Raw genomic sequence first — 14344 nt, 5'->3', positions numbered from 1 at the left:
GTGTGTGTGTGTGTGTGTGTGTGTGTGTGTGTGTGTGTGTGTGTGTGCGTGTGCGTGTGCGTGTGTGTGTGTGTGTGTGTCGCAGGGGGTAGATGAAAATGGACGGGAGCTTAGAGACACTCCTGGTGCAGGCTCACAAACAACTGGATAAAAATAGAAAAAGCAGGCGGATGAAGTTGGAAGAACAGACAGCGCCACGAAGAGAGGCAGGTGGACAGACAGAGAGACGGGCACAAACAGACAGGCGAGACAGACAGGTTGGCAGAAAATCTATCGACTTAAACTGAGGGAGCAATCAGATCAGATCAGATCGGGGAGCTGACAAAGAGGGCGAGAGACAAAAAAAAAAAATCTATCCGCAACAGAATAGGAGGGGAAGAATTTTCCATTATCTTGTTTGTGTGTGTGTGAGAGAGAGAGAGTACGACTGTGTGCGTAAAAACCTCTCTGACCAAAACAACGCCTGACTATTCAACAGGTTATTTGTATTCAGACTCCAAACGCTGTCTGCATTAGTCACCTCTCCCCGTTCTTCTCCAGCACCGCTCTGACGGGTCCTTGCGGAGTATTGTGAAATGATGACACTCAAGAATAGGATGCCTGCACACGCGGAGAGCCAACACTGTGCCGAAATTAAAATGTAAAGACGAGATATTATCTTATGAGCGTCAGATAGGAAAGCACCTTTACTCAGTATAATGAAGCAGAGAGACTCTAATTTACATCAAGAATGTACAGACCTGTTGGAGTGTACAGTGGGGAGTACATTGAATGCTAAGGTCAAATGTGTGTACTAACAGCAAAGCAAGCTAAAGCTCTGAAAAACATTTGACGTCTAAGAGGGCCTATGAGCCCATGTTTACTAGCCACTGACCTGTGTTTAGTAGCCAATGACTAGGCTTTACAAGCCCCTGACCTGTCGTCACAAGCCTCTGACCTGTATTTAATAGCCACAGCTCTGTGTTTACTATCCGTAGACCTGTGTTCATTAGCCACTGACCTGAGCTTACTAGCTACTGACCTGCATTTATTGTACTGACTTGTGGTTAAAGCTGGGGTAGGCCATTTCTTTCTCTGTGAAAAAATACCATAATAACCCTTAAGCATATTGTTAATCAAGTGGTACCGCAGGGTAGGCAGTTTTCTTGAAAAATATATTAAGAAAATGTTGCTAATATTCAACTACTAGAGCAATGGAGAGAAAATGTTGCTAATGATTTAGCCTTCTGCTAACCGTAACACAGAAAGCTAAACTATTATAGTGATGGAGAGAATATGTTGCTAATATTTTAGCCATCTGCTAAATGTAACTGTGAGTTTGTCGCAACCATATGCAGAAGGCTAAACTATCAGAGAACTGGAGAGAAAATGTTGCCACATCCAATGATTTAGCCTTGTGCTAACCATAGCTGTGAGCTAGCTGTAGCCAGTAGGAGAAAGCAAAACAATTACCAACATTTTCTTTCCCTCCCTGAAACAGAACAGAACTAAATATAGCCAAAATAAACGTCAGACGGACACTTGAATTACAACATGCTGAATTACTTTTTGCCCCAATGATGCCAAAAATAACGTGCCAGTTTTAATAGACTGTGACTTTTATTTACTAGTCAGTGACTTGTTTATTACCCACTGACATTGGTTCACAAGCCACTAATCTGTGTTAGGTGGCTTTGTTTACTACCCACTGAACTTGTATTGCTGGCCCCTGTGGGTTCAAGCCACTGTCCTACGTTTACCATCAATTGACCTGAATTTACTACCCACTAACCTGTGTTTACGAAATACTGACCTATGTTTATTAGCCTATGACGTGTAGTTACTGGTCACTGACCATTGAACTTGGACATATTCAAAGATTAATTTAATTTAAGAGATTTTAGCCACTGACGCTGTTTTTTTAAGTCCTAACTAGTCACTAAACCGCGGTTGCTGAGTGAGTTGTGCATTTAACCCCCTAACCTGTGGGGGTGAAATGCAGCTGAACCTGTAAGAGACACTGACCTGTGCATTGGCTGTTGAGTCATTCAGGGCTCTCTGCAGGGCGTGGCTTAGTCCTTTGGAGAGGTTCTGTTTCAGGATCAGATCCAGGCAGTTCCTACGCAGCTCAATGGATAGAACTGTGAAGAAAAACGTTATTATTGACTGTGCACGATGTGTTCATATTTGGCTTGTTAACATTCTGTGAAAAATCTCACTTTGACCCCAATTATTGCCTCAAATAATAATATGTCAATAATTTTCCATAAAACAGGAGCTTGGACTTTGGCTTCTGGTTAAATGTCTCCTTGATCACTTTGCAGCTGCTGCCAACAGTAGAGGCTTCAATACTTTAGTATCACACCATCTCTATAGTATTTCACCTGTATTCATGATTACTTTGTTTCCTGAAAAAAGGCATGCCTCTTTGGGACACAAACTATTAGAGAGATGAGGAGACTATGTTGCTAATATTTTAGCCTTCTGCTAAGCGCAGCCATGAGCAGAAGGCTAAACTATTCGAGAGATGGAGAGAAAATGCCCTGATGTTTTAGCCATTCATCTTAACTCTTTCCCCCAGATGTCTAAAACTACTCCAATTGGAATCTCTTTTTTTTCTTCCACATTTATTCTCAGGGTGATGTTGTTTTAGACTAGTACCTGTTCTGACCCAGAACTTCTCGGTCACGTTGCATGGTAGAGGACTTTCCTCTGCGCTGGTACTGGATGGAGGTTCAGTGGTCGTGGTGGGAGGCGGCGTGGTTTCAATCGGGATGAAGAGAGTGGTGGCAGGTTCCTTTGTTGTTGTGATTGTAGTGGTGGTAGTAGTGGTAGTGGCAGCAGTAGTAGTAGTTGCAGGTGTAGTGGTTGTAGTAGTGGTGGGAAGCGTAGTAGTGGTGGTGGTGGTGGTGGTCGGGGGGATCGTAGTAGTGGTGGTGGTAGTGGCAGGTGTGGTTGTAGTGGTGGTTGTTGGCTGAGCCGCTGTGGTCAGTTTGAGGCTTGTTGTCAGCCAGGCGTTTGTAGCAGCGGTGGTAGTATTTGTTGATACTGTTACATCGCTCCCAGTGGTCGCCGCCTGTGTCGTCATCTCAGCGGCGGTCACAGTAAGAGTGGTAGTTGAGGGCGTTGTGGTTACAGTCGTCAGCTGAAGGCCCTCATTGGTCACAGTGTCCGGGCTTGTGGTTTGAGAAACTGTACTGGATCCCGATGGTGTTTGTGCTCTCGCTGTGGTGGATAACGGTGAAGTTGAGGTGGTGGTGGTGGTGGTGGGTGACAGTGGTGTGTTTACGGTGGTGGTTGATGTGGCCGTGTGCCGTGAGGTGTTTCTGGTGCGCACGGGCATGGTGGTGTTCCACTGGTGGGTGGAGAAAGGGCTGGTGACGTTGGCAGGAAGTGTGACGTCGTGGTCGCCCACTGTGGACAGGAGTGACTCGGGGACGGTGGGGAGATCCCAGGCCGGCCGGCTGCTCACCGACTCCTCTGCAGGGAGGAAAACATTTAGAAATCAATGATATTAAAGGATGTCCAGCGGTATTCTTTAGTATACTTATTTGATAATTAATCCCTTAAGAAGGCCAAAACCAACATCGAATCGATCCTCGACATGACGTATCTGTGGAGCCTAATGCAGCTCATTCCACTGTGTTGCAGAGCAGCATTGTTGTCCAAACTACCAATAACACAGCAATGAGTCACACTGTTGCACTGAATGACTTCATTACCATGAACACTGTCCCGCCACCATAAACACTCACTAAACCAAACCAGTATTAATAAGCAGCTGAATATAGTCCCCAACAAATGCAGCATTTCCTCCCGTTTGAGTAACGTTTGGTACAAACTACAGCAGCCAGCTGTTTTAGGAAATTAGTCAGCCTGTTTTAAAAAACGAAATAAAGAACTAATGGGCTAGGGAAGTCAGAAAACATTAAGTCGGTCTACCGAATGGTTGGTTTTGGTCTTCTTATTGCATTTATTAAAAATAACAAAAAGAAACATATCGCCAACCGTATCCTTCAACATATATAACATGAGACTATATGACAATGCCCAGAGACAGGTCTAACAATGAGGATGGTATACAAGCAATATGGTGTATTGCGTGAACTTCATGAGCCCCTATACCCTGCTCCCATCTGGCTTAGACTTGGAAATCTGGATTCTATTTGGATTTTTAAAAAGTGTAAATGCATCCGAGATGCATGCAAAGATCCATTTAACATTCATCCATCCTCAATTTTAAATACATGAGATGAAGAGCGCAGCAGTTTAAAAATGCCCGTAGGAAATAGAAATCCAATTCTAATGTGTAAACGAGAGGAGCATTTTAATGTCAGGGGTTCATTTAATCCATCTAAATCATCTCCAACACGGCGAAATCAGACGCATGTCGATGAGAGGCGTAAAGGAGGCTGGAGCGAACAAGAGGGAGGCAATCAATCCTCTCAGGCTGAGAGACATCCACATCCCGTCTCATCCTCCCGCGACTGTGATGTGAATCCATGCGATATTAGCGTTTGTCCACTCTCATGTCGGACGGCAAAATGATGTGTGGAGGAATTACCTTGTTGCTGGTGTCATTGCTACTGTGGTGATAGGGCGGCAGGAAGTGGGGAGACATGGAGGTAGTGGAATGGGACAGGACATGGTGATGAGGATGACGGAGAGGGCAAAGATGACGGTGATGGTGATGATGACAACATGATGAAAGTTGATGACAAAATGATGATGATGATGATGATGATGGGATGAAGACGATGGTGGGTATGGTGACAGCAAAGGCTGAAAATAACATTTTGATGACAACGGTTATTGACGTTGAAGATTGAGATCCCAAACAACTGACTGTTTGCTAAGCCCCACCCCCTTATGCACTGTTGCAACACTGTCAAGTTTTTCTTTCTCTCTGGAATATATTCAAAGACGTTGACAGTTTTACCATCAAAATTAGTTGTTGTTTTTTACACAAAAGCAGGGTTTTCATAATATATGGCAAAAAAATGTTAGTCAGCTCACATTTAAGTATTTCCTGCCGACTCATTTTAAAAGGCATGGGTTGGTGAATCTTCAGAAACTGATGCTAGACTTTAAAAATGATTCAACCGTAAAAAACCCAGCTCAGTGTTGGCAACTCTTTTCCAACATAACTAGCTTGCAGCGCTAGTTCCAAAAGTCGCTAAATCTAGCAAGAAAGTCGCCTAGTCGGCAACACCGACAGAACGTCCCTTCAGGCCTCACTCCAAAGACACTCCCCTAAAATTATGATGATTAATGCAAACAACAAACACGGCTGTTGTTAGTACTCACAGCTGTTAAGATCAGCCTGTGGAAGATTCCAGTGAAGCGCAATGAGTGCACAGGCAGAGTGTGCACAGGTAGGCAGGTAGCTTGTCCAATCATTATATCCGTCCCGAATGTAATGATTGGCTTATTACAGTCCTGCTACAGCCACAGATACCATATTTCTTCCTTTTTTTGTTAGAGCATGTCACCCTTGTTTGCTGTCAGGATTTTTTTATGAAGATTACCAACCCTGCCTTTAAACCGGAACAGGTAAAAGGGTCTTAAATATGCACTTGATGGCTAATTATTCATGATATTGTGTTGAAAGACTAAAGACTAAAGCTACATGTCCCAGGTGAAACACATCCTCACTATTGATGATTCATGTAGAGGAAATGATGACTTTCATTGCTCTTGTATGCTCCTAATAATTAGGAATGAATCCATACATGAATGCATGGATGAATCTAAGAATTAATACATTTTAGCTTTTGAATTTTTTGGGTTTAAAAAGGCTAAGAAAAAGACACTCTTTAAATGCAGTGTAGTGTAGCTCTAATTAGAGCCCCATGCACATCGTTTCTGCATGTGGAGAAATCAGAGCTTGACAGGCCTGCTGCTGCTAAGCTATGGCTGCTGTTTGGGGGAGGGGTTTCGCAAACAATCACTTACAATATGAAAGTCAATGTTAAAATAGGTTGAAATGACAGAACAACTGCACCATACCCAAACTGAAGCTGCTATTGCTGCTGGAGGAGTTGCTGTTGTCGACAACCAGGGAGACGTTGTCTGGTCTTGCTGTCTGACTGTCTCTTTTGCTGGCTGGAGAGGAGGAGGAGGAGGGCAAAGAGGATCCCTTTGTTGTAGCTGGGGAGGAGGAGGAAGAGGAGGCAGCCTTGGATGAGGATGAATAAGTGCCTTTGGTCCAAGCAGCTTTAGACAGCAGCCCTAAAGGTTTTCTCGGCGCTGGTGCCGGCGGCTCCGCTGTCTCATCGGTGGGGACCGATGAGAGGGCTGTCCGCTCTCTTTGGCCCTCGCCGCGAGTCTGCAGCCTCTGCTGCCTCCGCTGCCTCTGCTGCCTCTGCTGCCTCTGCTGCCCCGGCCAGGGAGCCGGGTTCCTGGGCACGCTCTGCAGGCCTCCTCCCTCCGCATCCACGGGACTCCATTCAGACCCAACTTTAGCCAAGGTCTCCGCAAAGAGTGTGCCATCCACCCCCGCGTGCACCCCTGTTTCTGTTTCTGTTTCGGTCCAAACCGCTGCTCGGGCCTCAGTGAAAACTTTTTCCTCTGGCCAACGTCTGGGTCCGGCGTCTTTGTCTTTCGCCCCAGCTGTGTCTCCAGTCAGGGGGATGGCTGAGAGGTTGGAGGGCGCCTCGGGGCCCAGAGGCATGACAGCCCGTCCCATTGACTCCTGGTGACCTCCCTCAGCTGTAGAACATGAGGGACAGGGAGATGGAAGAAAGGGCGGATGAGGGAAAAGAAGAAATAGGGTTTAATTCGGAGTTCAGAGCAGTCTTTGACTCATCTCTCCTACGGACCAGAGAATGACTCCAGTCTCAGATCTTCAGTGTGCCCTATCCTGTGCCCCTTCCATACACATAAACACATCCATGCGCACACACACACAGCTGGAGCCCTCAACTCATCAGTCGTAATAATGCCACCAAGACTGTCCGACCGCCGGGAGATTTAAAACTGATCTGCTCTCACACACTCATCTTGAGAGCATACACACTTCTGGCAAGTGCACACATATGCATATTATTCCTCTTTTTCTCCTCTGTATCACATACACACACACTTATCTTAAGGGATTAAATAAAAAACTGCAATGGTGGAAAAATAGTAATAATGTCTAAAGTAGGTCAGTTATGTTTTAGAGGATAAAGCATAGGGAATTAATTCAGATTTTCCAGAGTGCATAAATTAGGACACACACACACACACCCTAATCAGCTGTGATTTCATAGATGCTGATCTGATCTGATCTGTTAGGTTAGCCATGCAGGCCCGTGAATATATTATTCCTGGAGCATACACAACCACTCGGACTCACAGCTCAGACCAATACTCATGAGACTGATATACATTTTATAAGCATAGTACGGTTGGATTATTGCAAATAATGGCAGCTCGATGGAGTTTTTTTTTAAATTTTACATCAAATGAGTGAGATACATGGCAATGGAGCAGCAACGATAGAATCCAGTCAAAGCCTTTAACTTCAGCCTTTATCTCCATTCTGTGAACTGTCTCCATCTTTTCTGTGGGCTCAAAAAACAAAAAAAAAAAAAGCCTGAAGGTTTGGCAGACTGAGGCGATTATCCTGCCTAATACATTTAGTCTCAAAGGCACCTTGCAAAGATGAGAAGAAGAAAAAAAACACGGCTGACCGTCCGACTGGGCGACACGGTTTATCGCAATCTGCTCGTTTGTTGTGAAGCAGAGAGGTTCTGTTTTGGCGTCACTCGAGGCTGACGTCCAGTTTCTTCTGTTCTCAATGGAAAAGTGGAAAGCTGGAGGCAAGCGGAGTGTTTATTTTTTTCTGTTTGATTGAAGCACACACTCATTTCAGCCTTCAAAAGTGTTTAGTGTGCGTCGCACACATCCCACGCTCCCCAAGTCTCCGCGGAGGGTTGGTTAATTAAAAGACAGTGATTCTAAGCGAGAGGGGCTTTACAAAAGCAGCTCTGGGCTTAGCTGCTCTACCATCCGCAGCACACCTGCTATAAAGCTTTTCACCACCCCGCTTTTAAGTACCACCACTGAGCAATCTGTCCCTTGTCATAGGGTGTCATATCATAAATGTCATCGAGAGAGGAAATCAATCCATTGTCTATTTAAATGTCAGCCTTCTTCCTGGTCAGTGGGGTTACTACCAGCATCCAGAGCTCCATTTGTCAGTTTGAGGAAACAGAAAACAACAAAGCTAGAAATGGCAGGGGCAATTACTCGCGCACCGCAGGGGAGAGTACAGCAACACGCTTGTTAAAACTTAACTGAAGTGTCACATTTGGTTTTTTCATCTCGACCAGAACCACAGCTTTTCCACATGTAGTGCTTCTTTGCTTGGGTCCAAACAGATGGTGATGAGAAAGGGAATAAATGCTGCTGACATTCATTTGAATAATTTTGGAAAATAAATATATGTTTTAAGAAAGAGAGAAATGTTTGATATGCCGCCACAGTCCTAAAACCATGGACAACATGTGGACCTCTCTGCACTGACAATACCAGAGCTCTGTTATTTTACATCAATGGAATATTAATGCTGCACTAATCCTTTTTTTGTGTATATTTAATGCATCGAAAGCCTCTGTGTAATGTGAAAGGTGTTACATTTAGTTATAAACCTACAGAGTTTTCATCCGATACTGTTCCCCTCAGCTCTACGGGGATTTTAGCATCTTTTAGCGCATTGTTTTGGTTTACTGGCACAAAAGTTTTTCTCTGTTCAGCTACTACCTACTTAGCATTAAACACCACACAAATATGGTTGCAACTAGCTGGAGAACTAGTTGAATGCGTAGTTGAATGCGTAATGAAGCATTCAGCAGCTGAAGAGTCATATTTTTTTCAGGAGTTGGTGGAGACCAAAAACCGAGCTAAAGGAAAGTGAATAGTGGATGTTTCAGGTTGTTCTGTGACTGCTGGATGTGTAAATAGGCAATCCTTTGCTAACGTTTACCGTAAGAACTAAATGGTGATAGTATGGCAATGTTCTGCTGCCCCCAAGTGACCCTTTAGAAACAGATCTTTTCTTTCAGAATATCAAACTATAAAGCAAGGGATCTCTGTCTGTGTGTTTTTCTTCTTCCTCGAACACCGTCCATCCGATCCACAACACACTTGGTGGATGTATTGCTGTGGACCCCATGGAGTGCAGTGTCGAATTTAGTGCAATTTGGACACGTGGAAAGAACAATATTAATACACTGAAATAAAAAAACGAAGGAGTTCTGTGCAGGGGTGGGGCTTCAAACTGAGTTGAGCATTTTTGTCTGCAGCAAGCCTTTCCAGGCAGCAGCTCATTGACAGCAGTTCACTTTCGCTGCTGGATGCTGTATATGCTAACAATACATCTGAACTCTTCCTGACTTCCCTAAAGAGCTGAAACCCAATTGGTCCCCTCGCATTTTATTGATGGTCTTGCCTACTCTGATTTGGTTTTTAACTCGCACTCTCTTTGATTTAGCTATATATTCAAATGTTTTCGTTTCTTTTGGTTTATATTCTCTCTTTTTTCGGGGATTTCCATAATTTATATATTTTATATGTAATTATATTTGTACCTACATACATGTAATAATGATTCTTACCTTAAGTGTATATGTTTCTTCTTAGGACCAGTATATGCCATTAGAAACAATAAAACTGGGTTAATAATGGGGCCCCTCATTCAATAGTCGTAAGCTCTTCAAGACAATAAATCCATGTGTGGATAGCTATTAAGAATTAATTTGTTTGAAGGTAGTAATTAAAGGATGAATGGATAAATGGAGGGATGAATGAATGGGTCGATGGATGGTTGGATGGGTGGAAGGACTGCACCATATGCATAGTTGTTAGCAGTATTTTCAGTGTTTTCTCCTCCAACAGCTAGCCACCTGCTCTGGCTGAGAGGAACATATGTGACTCTACCATCAGACCTCTGACAAAACACTAGGATAGGAGAAACTCCACTGAGAACAAATATGGACTGGATGGATGGATGGTTGGTAGAACAGAAAGTGTGGATTAAAGATGGATAAATGTGGATCAGAGCAGTACTGACCTGCTTTGTCTTTTTGGACAAAAACACACAGGAGTTGTTTTTTTTTGCCTAGTTCCGTGTGTGAACACTCCGCTTATAGTAGATTATCAGAATTGTCACATGGAAATGGTGCACAAAGCGCCACTGCTCATTTACAAGGCTTTAGGCTAGTGTCATTTTATGTATTGACCAATGTGCTTTGCCAGTTGGCATTGTGCCCACTGGTTCCCTGCTAAATCTCTGTAAATGCCAACACAACTCTGTAAAGCCTTGCCAGGTCACTGCCAGCTTTTGGACCATTCAGATTACTAATTCCCAGGTGCCTGAGATAATATAACGGTCAACGTCTATGGTCCATAGCCATGGCTTTGCCCTCCTCAGTTGTGTATAGTGTACGAATGTGCCAAGCAGAGTTGATCCATGCTGCCACCCTGACTGTGAGCGGGACAGGTGGTTAGGAAGTGTGAGAATGGTACTGAGCCAGCTGGTCCTAAGTCAGTTGGGGGAGTCTGGTTGGCTGAAATTGCCAACTAGCCAACTGGTGGCAAGTTCTCATTATAGTAATTATCAAAGAGGCCAGATGAATTATAATACACATTTTAATCTCTGTCTTAGAGCTGTACCGGGCAAGGTTTTTCTGTAAAACTACACCAGACGTTCTCGTCTCATTTACAAGATTAGGCTGCAGTCCAGAGGACACATCATCCATAATAATGAGGAAGACACTGTAGTTTCACCTCATTAGTCCAAGCAAAATAGTGGTGCTGGCAGACATTGTTCCAGCCTCAGAAAGTGATGAAGCCAAAGAACACAATGTGCTGAAAGCCGTGCACACTAACAATGCAAAATATTTTTTCAGCATCCCCATTTGTAAATTTATTGAGATGATGTAAATATAAAAAGTGTGTGCAGATTGGCGGCATTCTATTCCAGGATTCAGGGTTAGTGAAAGTGTCAAACTTTCAGAAAATCAGTTCCACCCAACTAGCGCTAGCTGCAAAAGTGCAGCTAAATGTCTTATCTCTGACTTTCTTGTGTAACATTGCGTAAAATGCGTAACAACGTTACGTAACAAGCGTAAAGCCAACATTGACTTTTGGTTTCACATGGGACATGTGCTATGTCACTTTCTCTAACCAAATGCAAAAACGTCGTCACTCAATGTATCCGTGGTTTGCAGAAACGCACAATGCCAATTGTTAACAATTTGCTCAAAGTACAGCCGTGCCTGGGTAGAACTTCACAGAGCTGCGAGCTTGGCTGTCTACACTTAGTATAGTTGGCCACTAGGTGGCATAAAACAAAACACGCAAAGACAGCCTAACATACCTTTAGTTTACACAGCTATAACTAACCTGTTAGCAAACAACTGCCTACTTACCAACCTGGGCATCCAATTTATATTTGATGATCTTACTCTTAAGAAAAAAATGTATCTTAGTTTAGCTTAATAGGTCAACTTTCTTCACCACGCAAAGTACTTGTCTCTATGTTGTTTCAATCTGGTCAGTTAGGGGACGGTTGTATATTATTGTTAGCATGTCACCTGGAAAAGGCTGCCTATACATGTTTGATTTAATATAGAGTTAATTTCCAAAAGGCGTTGGACGATGGAATAATAGGATTTTTTTTACAATGCCAATGTGTTGAAATTACTATTTCTTCCCTTAAAAAGAAAGCCTTTGTGGTTAGAGTGGGAGTTTTGGTAACGAGTCAAAGCGATGTGGTACGAGACTCAGTGGGAGTAAGGATGGTCCCAAGCCAGCAGGCTTTGTCCAACAGTGGTGATGCCATCCAACAGGATGAAGATACACCATTTCCTGGAACTATTCAAGGCATCCATCTGTCTGTGTGGAGGCAAGGGCAGGAAGCAATTTGGATAGATTGTCAAATGGATGGATGGTCAGGTAAACAGATGAATGTATGATAATGAGAGTATCAGTAAGGAAGGATGAATGGCCGGCAAGATAATATAAGGCAAGGTTTGATCAGGTGTTACATCATACCAATATGATACGATGGGTGTCTTAGACATTGTGTCTACAGGGATAGAGTGGTACAGGAGTGAGTCCTAAAATGCTGACATGAGTTATTATTTTTACACTTCCGTTTCCTTTGTCTCAGAGTCAATGGGTTTTTGGTTAGATGCCGGAAATAAGGTCTGTGGTTAAACCAATCTTAGCTTGTTCTACGATATAAAATACGTCAGTAAATACTGACTGAACTGAATTTCGAAGCTTTTACGTGTCTTAAAAAGGGAGGTTGTTAAGAATTGGCTAAATTAGACTACAAACGGCATCACACCGACTAGTCCGCCTTTACAGTCTTGTTGTATGTACTCGCACTCATGCGACTGTCGTGTAGTCTGGTTATAGCCTAACGTTAGCTTTTAACTTCTTCCGATTGCATTAACACTTAAAAAAATCATAAAAGTGGCCTTAATTTGTGAAGATTAATTTGCTGAACAAAACGTGTAAATATCATAAACTTGTGTTTGCCAAAAAGCTTATTTTCACAAAGCTTATTTTCTGCAAAAATCCAATCGAAAAAGTCCCATCGTTTTTTTAGTCAACGGAATCAGCGCCATGCTAATTTTCTGGTTGGCCTCTATATGGACAACTCAAGCAGTGTAGGAGCAATAAATAGTTTGTTATTCTCCAAAGGGATGCTGGCGAGTAGAGTCAAGTAAAAGTGTGCCATCTTTTCTCAGCAAAACGTGAGAAAAACAATGTCAACCAATGTGTGAACTGACTTTTTTCAGGCTTAATTGTTACGTTAAATTGGAAAATAGGTACAAAGCCACAAAGCACAAAGCCAAGCCAAGATGTGGTAACTGCCATACCCTGTCACTTCTTCACACAATTTATCTGATCTACACACATGGATGGAGAAAATTATCTGTATCTGATGAGGGCCTAAATGATTTTTTTCAATTTTTTGAAAAACATTTAGATTTTCTTTAAATAGAGTATTTTTCTGTAATATTCTGGTAATATTTTTTAAAATAATTCACGATAGAATGTCATCAATAGAAAAGCCTAGAACAATAACATTCGGGCATTAAATTCTTATGAGGAATCAAAGCACATCAAGTGCTGAAACGCTACTCTACCTCTTAGGATTCTTCTTCTTTACCTTGGCTGCTACCCCTCACTCATCCTCTACTTGACTTGATGGGATTTCTCTTGGGATGTCGCGTGGGAGCTGCTTTGAACCTGACATGGCACTTGGACTGCCCTGACTTGATATTAGAATGCCTGATGTCAGACTATGGCCTCACGTTGAGCTCAGTGGAATGCAAATGTAAATCAAACACTTTGTATGCCGCTAACATTATTACAATGTACGTGCGCTATTATCTCTGTGACGTTATACTGTCCAGGTAACACCAGATAACTCCGAACAATAAAATAGAGGCTGTCCTCCCTCCCCAAAAAAACAACCCCATAGGTTATTTCTAAGCAGCTTAGTATGACCCATATTTATGTTTATTGAAAGGCGGAGACTTTTAGTGGTCGTAGGAATCATAACAGGAGCAAAGGAGGACATCTGGTGACATGGCCTGGTATAAAGAGCGGCAAAGTCTGCATAGGGAGGAGGTTGGGGGAATGACTTTGACCCTGTTTGTCTACTGCGTGAAAGCAAAAGTCAACGTTATTTTCACTTACTGACTTACTTATGTAAAAAACTTAACGTAACTTAGATTCATTTACAAATGCAACTTAAGTAACGTAACAAACATACTTATTTTAACACAAACCATGTGGTTTTCGGAAACCTAACCAAATCATTTCAGTGCCTAAACCTTGCCAAACTGCAATCGTTTCAACCGTTTCAAACTGTGACCGTCACGTTTAGGTATGAGGATTTGTTGATCTCCTGCCACCAGTAGGGCTGTGAAAATTGGCCAAAAATGTTGTTTAAATTTTTGTAAAAAAAAAACAAACATATCTATGATTGTGTACTAACTAACTAACCAACATTTTGAGCTGAAGTTTTGGACCGCAATGGACGAGGATTGGCTGATTCATGCCACTTAAATGAGGGGTTATCTGTACGATATCTCCTCATTTCACTTGGGAGCTGAAAGGTCCCTAAAATGAAAAGAACCATACTCCAGTATGTTCCTTTGCATAAATATTACTGACATGGAGCAAAATGTTTCTGAATAATTAATATACTGTGAAAGTGAGGTTTGCAACTTTTAAAACTCATTCAGTTGAAAAGTTATTAAAACAATTAGTCCTGCAGCTCCTGTACGTGAAATTGAGTAGGGTTTTGCTTTTGTCTGTTTGTGTGTGTGTGTGTGTGTGTGTGTGTGTGTGTGTG

General features: G+C 42.7%; 1 protein-coding gene across 2 annotated transcripts in view; it reads right to left on the bottom strand.

Moving 5' to 3' along the window:
* kiaa1549la (KIAA1549-like a) overlaps window positions 1-14344 on the bottom strand; it is a 97200-nt gene that overhangs the window by 56001 nt on the left and 26855 nt on the right. For both annotated transcript variants that reach the window (XM_031875691.1, XM_031875692.1), the window contains exons 2-4: window positions 5989-6690; window positions 2641-3459; window positions 2005-2120 (exon numbers count right to left, since the gene is read on the bottom strand). In XM_031875691.1, the coding sequence (XP_031731551.1) occupies window positions 2005-2120; window positions 2641-3459; window positions 5989-6690 (1637 nt within the window). The remainder of the gene's footprint in view (window positions 1-2004; window positions 2121-2640; window positions 3460-5988; window positions 6691-14344) is intronic.

The sequence above is a fragment of the Anarrhichthys ocellatus genome, unplaced genomic scaffold, assembly GCF_004355925.1.
Source record: "Anarrhichthys ocellatus isolate YVR2014 unplaced genomic scaffold, GSC_Weel_1.0 scaffold93, whole genome shotgun sequence".
Classification (NCBI taxonomy): Eukaryota; Metazoa; Chordata; class Actinopteri; order Perciformes; family Anarhichadidae; genus Anarrhichthys; species Anarrhichthys ocellatus.
Note: the sequence above shows the minus strand (reverse complement) of the source record. Positions and strands in the feature narration are given on the sequence as shown.